A 19,120-nucleotide genomic window follows, 5' to 3' on the forward strand; every position below is an offset into this window, starting at 1 on the left:
CATAGATATAGCCAATGTAATAAGTACAGTAGTAGAGAAAGGACATATAAATCAATAGGTCCAGAACCTTCAATTCATGAAATTTCCGAGAACAAGAAGTTAAGCCGAAAAGTAGATGAACTAGTTAGAAAGGCCAAGATCAATGAAGAGAAAAAAGTGGCTTCAGCTAGTAAAGAAAACCCAAAAGAAATTTTTGCATATTTAAACAGTAGAAAACCAGCCAAAAACAACATTACCCCATTAAGAGACTCGGAGGGTAATGTTTTAACAAATGATTTGGAAAAGCCAAACTGATGATTGCATATTTCACAACTGAATTCACTGGGGAAGAATCAACAACCCTCCTCAAACCAGCTATCAAATAAGAAGGGCCACAACCAATAAATAAAATCACCTTTACAATGGATGATGTCTAAATGAAAATAAAAAGGACTCGGCAAGACTAAGGCCCCAGGTCCAGATTATATTCAACCAAAAGACAGCCAACGAAAAAAAGATGTTCCACCAATCTACAAGAAGGGACCAAAAGATGAATCTGGCAACTGCAGACCTGTATGTCTAACTTCAGTGCCTTGCAAAATATTTTAATCAAGAGTGGATTAAATAGTAGAACATATAGAGAAAAACAATCTTTTGATAGACAGCCAACATGGTTTTAGACAAAAGAGATCATGCGTGACAAATCTTTTGGAATTTCTCCACAATATGTTTAGCATTTACGACAAAAGCAAGGCAATAGACATCATATACCTAGATTTTCAAAAGGCTTTTGACAAAGTTCCTCATAATAAATTAATGGTCAAAATTAGAGCACTAGGCATCATTGATGAGCCAGTGGAATGGATCGAAGATTGGCTAACAAACAGAAAACAAAGAGTTGTAATCAATGGTGAAGCTTCAGAGTGGGCATCTGTTACAAGTGGAGTACCTCAAGGATCCATCCTTAGCCCATTGCTATTTCTGATCTACATTAACAACATAGAATGATGATTAACTAGTAGAATAGCCAAATTTGCCGACGATACTAAATTAGGCATAAATACTGCGAACTCAAAAAACGCACAAGCCTTAAGAAAGGATCTAGTAAAGCTAGGAGAATGGTCCAGAAAAATGGCAGATACCCTTCATCTGTGGGCAATGTAAAGTTATGCACATAAGTTATAGTAACCCCCACAGTCAGTTTACTCACTGCTGGGCAATGAAATAGAAAGTGTGGACCAAGAAGATCTTGAACAAGGATTTGAAGTTCACCAAATAGAGCATAAAAGCTGAAAAGAAATCACAGAAACTAATAGGTTACATAAAGAGACAATTCACATACAGAAAAAAAGACACTGTACTATAGCTGTACACATCACTAGTAAGACCCCATCCAGAATATGGAGTCCAATTCTGGGCTCCAAGTATTCAGAAGGATATAGACAGACTGGAAGCAGTACAAGCTAGGGTCACCAAACTAGTTCCAACACTAAGGCAATTCGGATATAGACGATGGAATGTTTGAACTTATTAGATCTACAAACTCGACGACAAAGGGGACCGTTAATAGAGGCATTCAAAATTCTTAAAGGAATAACAAATGTACATACATATACCAAGGAACTTCCCCCAATTTTGGGGGGTAGCTGACATCAAACAAATGAAAAAAAGGGGACCTTTCCTCTCTACGTTCCTCCCAGCCTGACAAGGGACTAAACTGAGTTTGGCTGGTACTGCTAGGGTACCACAACCCACCCTCCACCGTTATCCACCACAGATGAAGCTTCATAATGCTGAATCCCCTACTGCTGCTACCTCCGCAGTCATCCAAGGCGATCGGAGGAACCAGCAGGGCCTACCAGAACTGCATCACAATCACTCGCCATTCAATTCCTATTTCTAGCACGCTGTCTTGCCTCTCTCACATCTATCCTCCTATCACCCAGAGCTTTCTTCATTCCATCCATCCACCCAAACCTTTGCCTTCCTCTTGTACTTCTCCCATCAACTCTTGCATTCATCACCTTAACAAACAGCCACTTTCCATTCTCTCAACATGGCCAAACCACCTCAACACATTCATATCCACTCTAGCTGCTAACTCATTTCTTACACCCGTTCTCACCCTCACTACTACATTCCTAATCCAATCTATTCAAGATACACCAGCCATACTCCTTAAACACTTCATCTCAAACACATTCAATTTCTGTCTATCAATTTCATTCCCCACCACTCCAATCCATACATCACAGTTGGTACAATCACTTTCTCATACAGAACTCTCTTTACATTCATGCCCAACCCTCTATTCTTTACAACTCCCTTCACTGCCCCCACCACTTTGCATCCTTCATTCACTCTCTGACGTACATCTGCTTCCACTCCACCATTTGCTGCAACAACAGACCCGAAGTACTTAAACTGAGCCTCCTCCTCAAGTAACTCTCCATTCAAGATGAAAGTCAACCTCACACCACCTTCCCTTCTCGTACATCTCATAACCTTACTCTTACCCACATTAACTCTCAACTTCCTTCTCCGGCATATCCTTCCAAATTCAGTCACTAATTCACACTTAGCACAAATCAGTCCAGAGGTAACGGATACAAAAGGAAATTGAAAAGATACAACACCAGTCAATGTGGCAATTTCTTTACAAACAAAAGAGCAAATACTTGGGATAGACTTTCAGCGGATGTCATAAAAAGTAACACACACACAACTCACTCACTCCCTCTCTAAATGATTAAACTAAATCACTCTACCATAGAGAAAATGGCAAATGGAGTCTCCGTAGATGGACTAAAAAGTCTTTGAGACTTCCAAAATCCTTGTAAGTCCTTGTAACTATCTCCCTCTCCCTCTCCCTCCCCCACCCTCACACCACTTGTCGTTTGCTAACTACATTTTTAACTATTCCACACCTATTTCAGTACTGCTGGAAACATCCTTATATTTAAGGATGAAAGGTTTGTATACACACAGGACCAAATTCTACCAGCTAATGCCATAGCAAATAAGTGATAATGTATTTATTGCAAGTAATACCAATAGAATTTTCTTTCCTATAAAAGACCTACAGTAAATGTTATTGTTTGACTCCATTAACACTGGCCAGTATCAAAAGCATTCTGCTTTCATGAGGATCCCTTGAATAGACAGTACAATTTAAATATATAATAGTACAAAAAGAAATTCAGCATCATGGTACTCTGCAAGGGAATAAGTAAACATGTCAAACTTAGTAACAAAAATACAATAACTTCAATTCAACACTAACTTCTGGAGTAACTTTGACAGTAGCAGAGTAAAACTGATGAAGAAACGTTCTCCGTTGTTGTGGTATAAGGGGCTCGATATGGGGTAACAATGCTTCAAGCTGATGAGCCAAAAATATTAAACTCTCAACAGCTACAACTCGAACAGGTAATCCGTAGATGCTTTCTGCAGATTTCGTATCCACCACAGGGGACAAAGATGGACTCTGAACCTATTAACAGAATTTATTTGGAAATTATTTTCAATATATTTTAGCAATGCAAAGTTTTGCAAAATATTAATGATATGATGTAGAAGAGATATCTACATCATCTAACCAAAATTATCTTAAAAAAAACTCAAGCATATTTTCTGGGGCACAATGATTGCCTTTTAATCTATAAATTTTCAAAAAGTAGAGAAAACACTAAAGTATAATTTAAGAAGTAGAAAAGTATTTTCATATATACCAGATGAATGTACAGTATTAAAAATAAATTTTACTTTATTTTTTCTACTGAAAAGTAATGTAACTATAAAACTAGCTCATTACAGGTATTATTGTGTTAAGATGTCATAAGGATTGATCAGCTAAAACAAAACTGATTTTTTTAATACAAACTGTTTTTCTTAAAAGCATCAGTTCTGTACAGTTGAAAGATATACTTTGCTTTTTAATAATGCTCTTAGCTATAAATATAAAAACTATTAAATTTAAAGTTTTCTAAACTTGACATGATCTATGACATGAAACATTGGAGCTTAGACTATTCTTCCGAGGCACATCTCACATGTATGCTAATAGCATGACAATTCCAGGTAAAGTACTTTCTTCCTAATTATAAATCATCTGGAGAGGTTCTCTGTACTTCGATTGTCTTCTAGCATAAATGCATAATCAACATTACAAAAATTTGTGCTCATATAAATAAATGTAACCTTTTAAAACAAATCTTATATTTTATTACAATCCACTGCCTTATTTCAAAATCCGGATTTACTTTAGAAATAATGGAGAGCCACCAATTAAAGATTAAAATTTTCACATTCCATACCATGGGTGAGAGGTTAAGGGTTCTAAAATGAGATACCAAAGTGTAAAGCAATATTTCAAACTTGCAAAATATAAAACTCCTACACATAGTTCAGTGTTTTAACAACTGATAACTGCCCAATGCACATACATGGCAAACAGCAAAACTAACTAGAGTACATTACTCATACAGTAAAATTGCAAGGTCAAGGAACAATATCTTATCCCTTTTACCCCCAAAGGACGTACCGGTACGTTTCACAAAACCCATCCCTTTACCCCCATGGACGTACCGGTACGTCCTTGCAAAAAAATGCTATAAGAATTTTTTTTTTTCATATTTTTGATAATTTTTTGAGAAAATTCAGGCATTTTCCAAGAGAATGAGACCAACCTGACCTCTCTATGACAAAAATTAAGGCTGTTAGAGCAATTTAAAAAAAATATACTGCAAAATGTGCTGGGAAAAAATTAACCCCCTGGGGGTTAAGGGTTGGAAATTTCCAAATAGCCAGGGGGTTAAAGGGTTAAGCTAAAATAGTCATTGGCATGATATACTTCACAGCAATATTTAACAGATTTTGAGAAACAGATAAAAACATTGAACATAACCATGAACAACTAAACCCACTGGTTGGAATCAATAGATATATAATTACTGGGTAAATTTGAAGATGGCTTCGATAAGTTGCATTACAGATAACTGTGGAAAGAACATAGTGTATGGAAAATACATTTATTCATATCTTACCTTCTCATGATCCTGAGGTTCATCAGGACTGTTCTCTAAACTAATAATCAACGTATCTTGAATTCTTTTGAGCGGGGAACGGAGATGGCCAAGTTCCTGCTCTTGCACTCCACTGTCATAAAAAAACATTTAAGATTGGGTTAGAATAAATTTAGAATGATGTATGTGCAAAGTAAATATAGTATTCACTGTCTTTTTAATAATTTTATTTACACGTCATTACACAAAATGGTCCGTAATTGCTAGCATTATTCGGAACTTTGTCTAATAGTAACATTATTATTATTATTATTATTACTATCCAAGCTACAACCCTAGTTGGAAAAGCAAGATGCTATAAGCCCAGGGGCTCCAACAGGGAAAAATAGCCCAGTGAGGAAAGGAAATAAGGAAATAAATAAATGGAGAACAAATTAACAATAAATCATTCTAAAATAAGTAAAAACGTCAAAACAGACATGTCATATATAAACTATTAACATCAAAAACAAATATGTCATAAATAAACTATAAAAAGACTCATGTCCGCCTGGTCAACAAAAAAGAATTTGCACCAACTTTGAACTTTTGAAGTTCTACTGATTCAACCACCCGATTAGGATGATCATTCCACAACTTGGTAACAGCTGGAATAAAACTTCTAGAGTACTACGTAGTATTGAGCCTCGTGATGGAGAAGGCCTGGCTATTAGAATTAACTGCCTGCCTAGTATTACGAACAGGATAGAATTGTCCAGGGAGATCTGAATGTAAAGGATGGTCAGAGTTATGAAAAATCTTATGCAACATGCATAATGAACTAATTGAACGACGGTGCCAGAGATTAATATCTAGATCAGGAATAAGAAATTTAATAGACCGTAAGTTTCTGTCCAACAAATTAAGATGAGAATCAGCAGCTGAAGACCAGACAGGAGAACAATACTCAAAACAAGGTAGAATGAAAGAATTAAAACACTTCTTCAGAATAGATTGATCACCGAAAATCTTGAAAGACTTTCTCAATAAGCCTATTTTTTGTGCAATTGAAGAAGACACAGACCTTATATGTTTCTCAAAAGTAAATTTACTATCGAGAATCACACCTAAAATTTTGAAAGTCATACATATTTAAAGAAACATTATCAATACTGAGATCCGGATGTTGAGGAGCCACCGTCCTTGACCTACTTACAATCATACTTTGAGTTTTGTTAGGATTCAACTTCATACCCCATAATTTGCACCATGCACTAATTCTAGCTAAATCTCTATTAAGATCTACATTCAGGGGATGGAATTGATGCAAAGAGAGTAGCATCATCTGCATATGCAACAAGCTTGTTTTCTAGGCCAAACCACATGTCATGTGTATATAGTATGAAAAGTAATGGGCCAAGAACACTACCCTGTGGAACACCGGATATCACATTGCTATAATCACTATGGTGCCCATCAACAACTCTTTGAGATCTATTACTTAAAAAATCAATAATAATGCTAAGAAACGACCCACCCACTCCCAACTGTTTCAGTTTGAAAACAAGGGCCTCATGATTAACACGGTCAAAGGCAGCACTAAAATCAAGGCCAATCATACGAACTTCCCGACCACAATCAAGGGATTTCTGTACAGCATTGGAGATTGTGAGAAGGGAATCACATGCTCCAAGGCCTTTACGAAAACCAAATTGCAAACTAGGGAGTAGATGATTACCTTCAGCAAACCTATTAAGACGTTTTGCCAGAAGACGTTCAAAAACTTTAGATAATATGGGAGGGATGGCATCAGGTTTCAACATTATTGGCTTCTTAAAACCAGTTATAAGGAGCTCAGATGAGTGCCTCATATTAGAAACCAAAGTTTCTGAGCACAAAAGAATATCATACTGTCTGGACGCAACTGTAAGGTCTTGGATATTTGCATGAAGACCACGAATATTGCAATACAGAAGACGACATTGACGAAATCTAGGACGTACTGGTCCCGGATTTCGCTCAATGTCTCCAGACAGCAGTTTCTGAGCACAAAAGAATATCATACTGTCTGGACGCAACTGTAAGGTCTTGGATATTTGCATGAAGACCACGAATATTGCAATACAGAAGACGACATTGACGAAATCTAGGACGTACTGGTCCCGGATTTCGCTCAATGTCTCCAGACAGCAGTTTCTGAGCACAAAAGAATATCATACTGTCTGGACGCAACTGTAAGGTCTTGGATATTTGCATGAAGACCACGAATATTGCAATACAGAAGACGACATTGACGAAATCTAGGACGTACTGGTCCCGGATTTCGCTCAATGTCTCCAGACAGCAGTTTCTGAGCACAAAAGAATATCATACTGTCTGGACGCAACTGTAAGGTCTTGGATATTTGCATGAAGACCACGAATATTGCAATACAGAAGACGACATTGACGAAATCTAGGACGTACTGGTCCCGGATTTCGCTCAATGTCTCCAGACAGCAGTTTCTGAGCACAAAAGAATATCATACTGTCTGGACGCAACTGTAAGGTCTTGGATATTTGCATGAAGACCACGAATATTGCAATACAGAAGACAACATTGACGAAATCTAGGACGTACTGGTCCCGGATTTCGCTCAATGTCTCCAGACAGCAAATGATGTATTGGTATCATAAAATTATTCTGCTTCTCTTTAGTGATTATATTCGCCATCAAAAATAACTGGATTATTCCAGCAAATATGACTGAATAAGTAAAACCCTTTGTATAACCATTTCAAAGGAAATGTACGTATCCACAAGGACAATTGTGCAAAGAAATATCATACTCTAATTTTTCTTTAAAAAATTTTGTACTGTAATATATCTTAGATACTGATTTTCAAAAATTTATGGAATTTATTCCTGTTTCTGGCTCAAATTTCTGTCTTGCATATCCTCTCAATAGGTTCATAATGTACTTTGTATTCTACTGTATAATGTACAGTACAGTACTATACTTTATAACCAATATCTAATAATGCATAACTAGAAGAATTGGTAAAGGACTCATTTATTAAGAGCAAATTCTGCTATAAAGTAGGGTAATATTTTTAAAACGATGATTTGCATAATATTGCATATAGAAAAAAAACAGTAATTTGCATTTTTTCTACCAATATAAACCTGAGTCCTAAAAAATCAGCATTGAATCATTAACGAGATAACTGGTTAACGACAGGGGGCATGAGGGGAAGGCCACGCCTACCAGCCTATCACAGAATAGACGCTTTTGTCCTTAAGCCTACGACTAAAAGGGATGGTTAAGGTGGGAAATTTTATATAAAGGACTCAGGTTTGTATATCTAAAGATTAATACAAATTACATTCAGTATTTTTCATTTTTTCCTACAAATATACAAACCTTTTCTACTAGAGGATGTCCCATTGCAACAAGCTAGAAGGTTCTTTTCTCCCATGGACATGTAATCCTTCATGATTCCATACAAGAGCGAGGAAAGTGACTCCAACAATCTCATAACTGCTAATCATAAGGATGTAGAAACTGTTAGGGCCTCGGCCAGTACTGGCTTGTAAGGAAGCTAGTAGTAGGATCAGGAAAACCTAATTCCCTAACAAAGAAATGGCATCGGTATTTTCGAACCAAGCACATCAAGAGAAATGTTTGGTAAGACACCAACCCAACCTCATCCTTGCAAGGAGGATGGAAGAGTTGTTTTTTGGGAGATGTAGTCTGTAAGAAAGGTGCTCTGTCATGTAACCTACCACTATCAGAAATCCAACCAGCATGTAACAGTTGTGGCTGCTGCATCACATAGAGAGAGTAACAAGAAAGAGGTAAAAGAACCACCTCATTCTAGCTCTCAAGACTCATGCTGAATATGTTTCATTAGATGGGATGCATAGTAACTCCAATGAGGGATCTAGGAGTGTTACACAACTACAGTACTGAACAGTCACCTCAGGACCCAAGGAAAATGGGTTAAATGGTCCGCAGGCAATGTCCATAATGTACAGAGGTAAAGGTGGTCTAACACCTTAAGACACATCTTCAGCTCCAAATACAGTAGTACCTCAGTTTACAAGTAACTGAAAATGAGCAAATTGGTACACCAGCATACAAATTCAAATTGGTTTACGAGTATTGTATTAGTCTGGGAGTAAAATATTACCTCCAAATGCACATTTTTGTGGACAAGTACTAACAAGACTAGCACATGATGTGCAGAAATCAGCCATACATTACCATTCACCACCAAAATGTTATTTTCATTAGTAAAATAAATTTTTGAATATACTTACCCGATAATCATGTAGCTGTCAACTCTGTTGCCGACAGAAATCTACGGTCGGGATACGCCAGCGATCGCTATACAGGTGGGGGTGAACACAACAGCGCCATCTGTGGTCAGGTACTCCAGTACTTCTTGTCAACACCACCTCAATTTTTTCCTCGGTCCACTGGTTCTCTATGGGGAGGAAGGGTGGGTCAATTAAATCATGATTATCGGGTAAGTATATTCAAAAATTTATTTTACTAATGAAAATAACATTTTTCAATATTAATCTTACCCGATAATCATGTAGCTGATTCACACCCAGGGTGGTGGGTGGAGACCAGCATACATGTTAACAAAGAAGCTAAGTATCCCGTATTTTATTTTATTAGTTATTCAAAAATAACATAAAATAAATAAGTACCTGGTAAGGAAGACGACTTGAACCATTACTCTGCCTTTATTAAGTACGTCTTCCTTACTGAGCGTAGCGGTCCTCTTAGGATGCTGAACGACTCTTAGGTGCTGAAGTATAAAGGGCTGCAACCCATACTAAAGGACCTCATCACAACCTTTAACCTCGGCGCTTCTCAAGAAAGAATTGACCACCCGCCAAATCAACAAGGATGTGGAAGGCTTCTTAGCTGACCGTACAACCCATAAAAAGTATTCAAGAGAAAGGTTAAAAGGGTTATGGGATTATGGGAATGTAGTGGCTGAGCCCCCGCCTACTACTGCATTCGTTGCTACGAATGGCCCCAGGGTGTAGCAGTTCTCGTAAAGAGACTGGACATCTTTGAGATAGAATGATGCGAACACTGACTTGCTTCTCCAATAGGTTGCATCCATAACACTCTGCAGAGAACGGTTCTGTTTGAAGGCCACTGAAGTAGCCACAGCTCTCACTTCATGTGTCCTTACCTTCAGCAAAGCAAGGTCTTCTTCCTTCAGATGAGAATGTGCTTCCCTAATCAGGAGCCTGAATAGGTAAGAAACTGAGTTCTTAGACCTTGGAAGAGAAGGCTTCTTGATATCACACCATAAGGCTTCTGATTGTCCTCGTAAAGGTTATGACCTTTTTAGATAGTACCTAAGAGCTCTAACTGGGCAAAGTACTCTCTCCAGTTCGTCCCCCACCAAGTTGGACAGGCTTGGGATCTCGAACGACTTAGGCCAAGGACGTGAAGGAAGCTCGTTTAGCAAAAAACCGAGCTGCAAGGAACATGTAGCCGTTTCAGATGTGAAAACTATGTTCCTGCTGAAGGCGTGGATCTCACTTACTCTTTTAGCTGTTGTCAAGCACACGAGGAAAAGTGTTTTTAAAGTGAGGTCCTTAAAAGAGGCTGATTGGAGAGGTTCAAATCTTGATGACATAAGGAACCTTAGGACCACGTCTAGATTCCAGCCTGGAGTGGACAACCGACGTTCCTTTGAGGTCTCAAAAGACCTAAGGAGTTCCTGTAGATCTTTGTTGGTGGAAAGATCCAAGCCTGTGTGGCGGAAAACCGCTGCCAACATACTTCTGTAACCCTTAATCGTAGGAGCTGAAAGGGATCTTACGTTCCTTAGATGTAACAGGAAGTCAGCAATCTGGGTTACAGTGGTACTGGTTGAGGAAACTGCATTGGCCTTGTACCAGCTTCGGAAGACTTCCCCTTTAGACTGATAGACTCTAAGAGTGGATGTCCTCCTTGCTCTGGCAATCGCTCTGGCTGCCTCCTTCGAAAAGCCCCTAGCTCTTGAGAGTCTTTCGAAAGTCTGAAGGCAGTCAGACGAAGAGCGTGGAGGTTTGGGTGTACCTTCTTTACGTGAGGTAGACGTAGAAGGTCCACTCCTAGAGGAAGAGTCCTGGGAATGTCGACCAGCCATTGCAGTACCTCTATGAACCATTCTCTCGCGGGCCAGAGCGAAGCCAACCAACGTCAGCTGTGTCCCTTTGCGAGAGGCGAAGTTCTGAAGTACCCTGTTGACAATCTTGAACGGCGGGAATGCATACAGGTCGAGATGGGACCAATCCAGCAGAAAAGCATCCACGTGAACTGCTGCTGGGTCTGGAATCGGAGAACAATACAACGGGAGCCTCTAGGTTATCGAGGTAGCGAACAGATCTATGGTTGGCTGACCCCACAGGGCCCAAAGTCTGCTGCAAACATTCTTGTGAAGGGTCCACTCTGTGGGGATGACCTGACCCTTCCGGCTAAGGCGATCTGCCATGACATTCATATCGCCCTGAATGAACCTCGTTACCAGCGTGAGCTTTCGATCTTTTGACCAGATGAGGAGGTCCCTTGCGATCTAGAACAACTTCCACGAATGAGTCCCTCCCTGCTTGGAGATGTAAGCCAAGGCTGTGGTGTTGTCAGAGTCCACCTCCACCACCTTGTTAAGCTGGAGGGACTTGAAGTTTATCAAGGCCAGATGAACCGCCAACAGTGTGGAGGATTTATTTTTGCTTTATTTTTATTTTTGTTTTGCCAAATCCTGTGAGAGAGAGAGAGAGAGAGAGAGAGAGAGAGAGAGAGAGAGAGAGAGAGAGAGAGAGAGAGAGAGAGATATTGTGTTAGCGAGCGAAAGTAGTTAGTGTAACGATCGTTTGTGGTGAGGAAGACTGTTGGTATAAATGAGATTGTTTGTTTACATTTTTAGTTAGGTTACGACAGTGGTGAATGTTTCGGAGCGAATGCTTTTTTTATTTGACTGCAGCATAAGGCAGTTGTGTGAGAGCTGGATTACATTTATATTTTTCTGACCAGCGTGGAAGTGGTTTTTGATTTTCAAAGTAAGTACAGTTTTGTTTATCTTTGCTTGTCGTGATTGTGAATGATAGGAACAATTTATTATTTATCTTTGATTATAGTGCGATAGTTCAGTTAGCTAGAAGTGTTCGTAAGTGTTTTTCTTTTTTATTTTGGCAGGCTGCGATTCCTCCTTTGGAGTGACCGGATTTTGAAAGTGGATTTATTGTTGATGACCTGGCCTGTATTAAGATTTTGTTTGTACCGATCATTTGACTGCTCAACTGTTGACGACCTGGCCTGTGTATTTGGATTGATGATGATGATGATGACGATGATGATGATGATGATGATGATGATACTGGCACCTGTGACTCAAGGAGTTGAGGCCGATATGGCATAGAGAGAGAGACTCCTGTTTACCATATAGTGGTAGTTGCCTTGAAAAGACAGTTCGGCTTGTGTGTGGCGTCAGTGCTGGTGTCGCAATATTTATAAACATATATTTTGAGTTGGTGTGCGGTTTAGATTTAAGTTTGTTAGGGTTTTTTGCGTTTATTTGGATGGGGTTTATGGTATATATAGTGTAAAGTTTTTGATGCTGGTGATTCTAGTTTAAAGTGTTAAGTTTTGATTAGTTTAAAGTTTTTTTTGGATGGTTTGGTTTGATTTATTATAGTTTGTAAGAAATATATAGTTTTAAGGTCATGTTTTTGATTTGTTTGTCCTTTTGTCCAAGAGTCCAGTTGATAAAGTAAGGGGAAAGTTTGTGTTGTGGAGATAATTGTCTGTTAGAGTGATTCAAGGGTGTGGGGCTTGTTTTTTAAACATCCCGCCACAACAGCTCCTTGCAATAGATGTGAAGTGTCCTTAGCTCCTGATTCCATGTTCCCGAGCATTCCTGTCCGTCCAAAGTCGCACCCCAGCCCGTGTCTGATGCGTCAGAGAAGAGACGGCGGTCGGGTTTCTGAACAGCCAAAGGTAGACTTCCTTGAGAAGAAAGCTGTTCTTTCACCACGTGAGAGTAGACCTCCTCTCTTCGGAAACAGGAACTGAGACCGTCTCTAGCGTCATGTCCTTTATCCAGTGAGCCGCTAGATGATACTGAAGGGGGCGGAGGTGGCGTCTCCCTAACTCGATGAACAGGGCCAGCGATGAAAGTGTCCCTGTTAGACTCATCCACTACCTGACTGAGCATCGGTTCCTTCTCAGCATGCTCTGGATGCATTCTAGGGCTTAGTAGATCCTTGGGGCCGACGGAAAAGCCCGAAAAGCTCGACTCTGAAGATCCATACCCAGGTAGACAATGGTCTGGGATGGGACGAGCTGGGACTCCTCAAAATTGACCAGGAGGCACAGTTCCTTGGTCAGATCCATAGTCCATCTGAGAATCTCCAGACAGCGACGACTTGTGGGAGCTCTTAAAAGCCAGTCGTCTGACGGAGCCGGACACAAGATCATGGTACTGCTGCACAGTCTGTGAACTGTCAACCATGGGGAAGCGAGGAAGTACAGCGACAACCCGAAGCTGTCTAGACTGTCTGGGTCGTACAGACAACTCCTTATCGGGTTGCTGAGGTTGCCGCACTGTGTCACAACAAGTCACTTCTGCTGGTTGTTGAACGTCTTCCCAGTGACACACTGACTCCGTAAACAAAAAATCCTCTAACAAGGACTAAGCTTGGACTGCATGTCTTGCAACAAAGCTCAAGGTCTATGGGAGCAGGTGTGGTAACAGACGGGGTTAGCGACTGAAGTGGAACCATTACCCTCCCTGGAAGCATGTTATGCTTAAATAAAAGTCCATAGGAGGCTAAGCAGCTAAAGGCTCCTCTCCAAATGACAGAGTCCTCAAGGGAATATCAGAAGGAGGGAGAATAGCACTTTCTCATCTACAGGAACCATATCCGAGAAAAGCTAAGTTCTATCAGTGAGGGTTTCACTGGTGCAAAAGCAGCAGACTAGAAGGCAACGTTATGAAACTGCTTGACAGTCTAGTGAGTTGGCAACAACCAAAGATGTGTGACTGAGGAGCATGCTGTAAGGTATGCAGAGCATGCTGTATGTAGAGCATGCTGTAAGGTAAGCAGAGCATGTTGCATGGCGTGCGGCTTATGCTGCATGGGATGAGGCTCATGCTGCATGGGATGAGGCTCATGCTGCATGGTATGAGGCTCATGCTGCATGGGATGAGGCTCATGCTGCATGGAATGAGGCTCCTCATAGCATGAGGTCCCTGCCTCATGGGTTGAGGAGGATGCCGCATAGCATGAGGCTCCTCATAGCATGAGGCTCCTGCCTCATGGGTTGAGGAGGATGCCGCATAGCATGAGGCTCCTGCCTCATGGGTTGAGGAGGATGCCGCATAGCATGAGGCTCCTCATAGCATGAGGTCCCTGCCTCATGGGTTGAGGAGGATGCCGCATAGCATGAGGCTCCTCATAGCATGAGGCTCCTGCCTCATGGGTTGAGGAGGATGCCGCATAGCATGAGGCTCCTGCCTCATGGTTTGAGGAGGATGCCGCATAGCATGAGGCTCCTCATAGCATGAGGCTCCTGCCTCATGGTTAGAGGAGGTTGCCGCATAGCATGAGGTTCCTGCCTCAAGAGTTGCGTCTGCCTCAAGGGTTGAGGAGGTAGCTGCGCAGAGAGAGGCTCTTGCCTCAAGAGTTGAGGCTCTTGCCTCAAGAGTTGAGGTTCTTGCCTCAAGAGTTGAGGCTCTTGCCTCAAGAGTTGAGGCTCTTGCCTCAAGAGTTGAGGTTCTTGCCTCAAGAGTTGAGGCTCTTGCCTCAAGAGTTGAGGCTCTTGCCTCAAGAGTTGAGGTTCTTGCCTCAAGAGTTGAGGCTCTTGCCTCAAGAGTTGAGGCGGTTGCCGCATAGCCTGAGGCTGCTGCCTCAAGGATGGTGGAGGTTGCTGCAACGCATGAGGCTGCTGCCTCAAGGATGGAGGAGGTTGCCGCAACGCATGAGGCTCCTGCCTCAAGGGAAGAGGAGGTTGCTGCAAAGCATGAGGCTCCTGCCTCAAGGGTTGAGGAAGTTGCCGCATAGCAAGAGGCTCCTGCCTCAAGGAAAGTGGAGGTTGCTGCATAGCGCTGGTACCTGGCAACTCCCAATGCGGCAGCTCACGCATGGAGGCAGGAGGAGCCTCAACATCATACGTCTGGCAGGGTGGACTGCGCAGAGGTGGAGGAGCGCTCGCAGGAGGTGTGCAAACCTTCTCTGCCTGAAACTCCTGCATCAACACCGCAAGCTGAGACTGCATTGTCTGCAGCATAGACCACTAGAGTCTAAGAAAGACAACAACAAACGTAGCTACTGTCCGTTGAGACTGAGGGTCTAAAACAGCTGGTGCGGCAACAGACGGAGTTACTGCCTGTTGCGGTACCACCTTGCCTCTCTGGGAGGTGTGCAGTTGTCGTACTGCAGCAAGTCCGAACTGACCCAGTGCTAATGGCTCCACCTAGGAGTTGGACTTGCGCGGAAGGGACCGACTTGCACTTAAAAGCTGCAAGATTTGGTCCATGGTTTCTGCGAGAAACCTCTTCCGCAGACGAGGAATAAATGGGCTCTCTCGTCTTTGTGTGGGTGGGGTGATCACGTCGGCTACGTGAGTTGGTTACACCCGAAACCACGGAGGGAAACGTCTGTTCGTCGATCAAGGCCTGATGAACCCATAAGTCCTTCGACGTTACTTCTCCCCTGCTTGGGAGCTTGTAAGAGGTCCCAGACTAGGCGAACAACTGGCACGAACAGACGAACCCTCGAACGCAACACTGTAACACTTTGCGCTTATCACTTTATCACTTTTGATTTTCTGTTTGCACTTATTTCACTGAACTCGAAACTTTAAGTGGTTTGTACCTGAAACGCGCAATTCTATCCTTCATTAAAAGTTAGTAATTGCGAAAACAGTATTACAATGTAACAGAAAAACATAATGAAAGATAAATAATTCAGTGGCTGGAAAAGAGACTAAACACTAGATCAAATAAACTACGTTTAAAATCTCTCACCGCATAAAGCCTGGGAACAAGAATAAAACTCTAGAAACGTTTACCTTCTTCCCCTAAAGAGACTAGGGAGAAGAGCAAAAACGATAACAACGTTACCCGCTTGAACGAAACGTTTATCCTCCTCTCTCTCCCTCCGTCTCTATCTCTCTCTCTCTCTCTCTTGACTTAGAACCTGAGAGATGAGCCCAATTATATATATCGTTAAAACATATTATTGTAAAAGGAAAAAAACTGAAAGATTTCCCAAATAAAAAGTTCCTTTATTAGAATTAAAACCATTTAAGCTAAGAAAGAATGAACAAAACGCTAGAATCGGTTTACTCTTACTGCAACGTGACACCGTGAATACTCTCTCTCTATCGTAACGATAGAGCGCAAGTTGAACGTTCTGAACGTCAACAACTGCAGAGACAAAACAAAACGTTAGTTCAACTTTGAAAACAGTACGAGACTATCAAAGAAATTCTTTCAAAAACATTAAAATAGCATAATATGTTAACAGGTAAAAACGAAATGACGGGCTCAATGTTAATTAACTTCGGTTCCAAGAAAAGACCGCCTACTATTAGGAAAGGTCGAATATAAACAAATATAAAAATTAATTTTAATAAGTTTATAATAAAAGGAAATTAATCGAAGAGGCCTAAAAAAGGCGGAGAGATATAAAATAAATCTATAACTTTTGTTAAGCGAAATTAAGAAAGAGAGTCTATACTCTCTTCGACACCAACACTTCCGTCTAAGGGAAGGGTCGGCCATTAAAAGTGAAAGAGAGTTCATACTCTCTTCGTCACCAAAATTAAATAAAAAATTAAATCAAATTAATTCCAAAAACTTGCTAAGCTAATGATAAAGCTTCCTGAATAGCGAAGGCTAAACTCTAGAGCAAATACATCACCAAATCGTGAGCAATAACTCCAGAATCAACAGCGTATCCATGTAGGTCTAGCCGGAGGCACGACAGAGGAAAAATTGAGGTGGTGTTGACAAGAAGTACTGGAGTACCTGACCACAGATGGCGCTGTTGTGTTCACCCCCACCTGTATAGCAATCGCTGGCGTATCCCGACCGTAGATTTCTGTCGGCAACAGAGTTGACAGCTACATGATTATCGGGTAAGATTAATATTGAAAAACAGTGTTTACAGGATTTCTACCCCATTTTCCTATGTATTAGCTTCCATCCAAGATTGCTCAGAGCATAACTCTTTCAACCTCCGAGCAGCAATAATAGAAGAATCATCTCATACATGCAACTTTTGAATTGTTTTTTGTAGTTATGACAGAATGTTCTTTGTCGAGTTCTGATCGCTCTTGTTCATTCTCAAGATATTTAAGATGAGTTACGTTCTCGGTTCATCGTCTTCCTGATCATAAGAGCAATAACACTCCAAAGGGGGGCATCCTTACAAACATACCTTCACAAAGGTACAAAATATATATGATATTGAAGGATTGTATCCTCATAGGGACAAAATTATCCTCACCCCATGCTTACCTTCCAGCACGCTTCCACTTACAAGCACGGAAACTAACAAAAATTGAAAATCAACATTTACTACAATTATATTTATGGAAAGATCCAACAGTAGAGAAACAGAGCAACATGCCAGTGAAACTGTACCCATTGCAGCCAGACAAAATTAGCTATTCTGTGAGAGGTGGTAGAAGGGAGTCTCCCTCCCACCATCTATTGTTAACTAACTACTGTACCTTGTTAACATTTCAATGGCGATTCCAGTGCCACTGTAAACATACAGTATCCTTGTTTTAAAGAAGGAAAGGTTTGTATATGCATAGGAACAAATATAGTTTCCATGATACATATTCTATCCTTGATTGGACTTTCCCTAATATTACTGATAATCCAAATTTATTTAGTACTCTGTACAAGATTATGCATTCTGGAAACATTTCAGTGCAATGGATAATCTGAATTATGAAAAATATACAACATGCATAAAAAACTGAACGATGGTGCCAGAGATTAATATCCAGCTCAGGAATAAATTAAGATGAGACTCAGTAGCTGAAGACCAAGCTAAAGAACAATAGGAACTCGAAATAAGGTGGAATGAATGAATCAGAGAAATTTCTTAAGGATGGAATGATCACCAAGAATCAAAAGATTTTAACAATAAGCCATTTTTTTATGTAATTAAAGAAGAATCAGACAGAATATACCGCTTAAAAGTAAATTTGCAATCAAGAATCACACTCGGAATTTCAAATGACTTGTACTGTATATAGTTAAAGAGACATCATAAATGCAAAGATCTAGAAGTTGAGGACCCAACATCCTCAACCTACTTATAATCATACTTTGAGTTTTGTTTGGGTTCAGCTCACATGCTCCATAATTTGCACAAAGTGCTAATTTTAGCTAGATATCTATTAAGGAATTCTGCAACCATTGGTCTACAATGTGGAGATTGAATTGATAAAGAGAGTATTAGCATCTGCATATGTAACAAGCTTGTTTTCTAGGCCAAACCACATACCATGCGTATATAGTATGAAAAGTAATGGGCTAAGAACACTACCTTGAACAACACTGGATATTACATTCTTATAGCAGAACGTTAACTGAATTCTAATGTTTTGCACACCAATTTCCTGTTAAGGTTGCTCATCTCTTACACACTATTGTTAGTTTTTTACTTGAGATGTTAATAAGACTTCAAGTTGAATGTTTATCATTTTCATCTTGTAAACATTTCTAATGGTGACAATACTCGCATCTATAATTAGTATTGGTACCAATCAGCATTCTAGGGGAGATAGTGGGTTATCTTGTAAACAAGTTATTATTAGAATTGATTATTTGCGAGCTCATTTTTGTATTGAGGGTGTTTACTTATAACCTTGTTTTATTAAAACTTTCAATTTTTAATGTTGGAAAGTGTGTCTAGATGATCTGGCTACCCATGCGTGATTTTGTTTTTGTCAGATACGACGTAGTTATTGGTATATTGGGTATTTAACTGCGGTTACCAATTTCTGTTTTTTTTTCAATATTTGTAAAAATTTACTACGTAGTAAGGAATTGCCGTATATTATTGATTTTTTTTTCATGTTTATGTGTTAGAAAGTGTGCCTTGATGGTTGGGCTAACA

The 19,120-nt window shown here is 40.3% G+C and overlaps 1 protein-coding gene across 2 annotated transcripts in view; it reads right to left on the minus strand.

Annotated features, from left to right (window-relative positions):
- Nucleotides 1-19,120, minus strand: part of Vps50 (vacuolar protein sorting 50) — a 244,468-nt gene that overhangs the window by 200,744 nt on the left and 24,604 nt on the right. For both annotated transcript variants that reach the window (XM_068388162.1, XM_068388161.1), the window contains exons 4-5: nt 5,025-5,136; nt 3,263-3,472 (exon numbers count right to left, since the gene is read on the minus strand). In XM_068388162.1, coding sequence (XP_068244263.1) covers nt 3,263-3,472; nt 5,025-5,136 — 322 coding nt within the window. The remainder of the gene's footprint in view (nt 1-3,262; nt 3,473-5,024; nt 5,137-19,120) is intronic.

Source organism: Palaemon carinicauda, chromosome 15 (genome assembly GCF_036898095.1).
Source record: "Palaemon carinicauda isolate YSFRI2023 chromosome 15, ASM3689809v2, whole genome shotgun sequence".
NCBI classification, from domain to species: domain Eukaryota; kingdom Metazoa; phylum Arthropoda; class Malacostraca; order Decapoda; family Palaemonidae; genus Palaemon; species Palaemon carinicauda.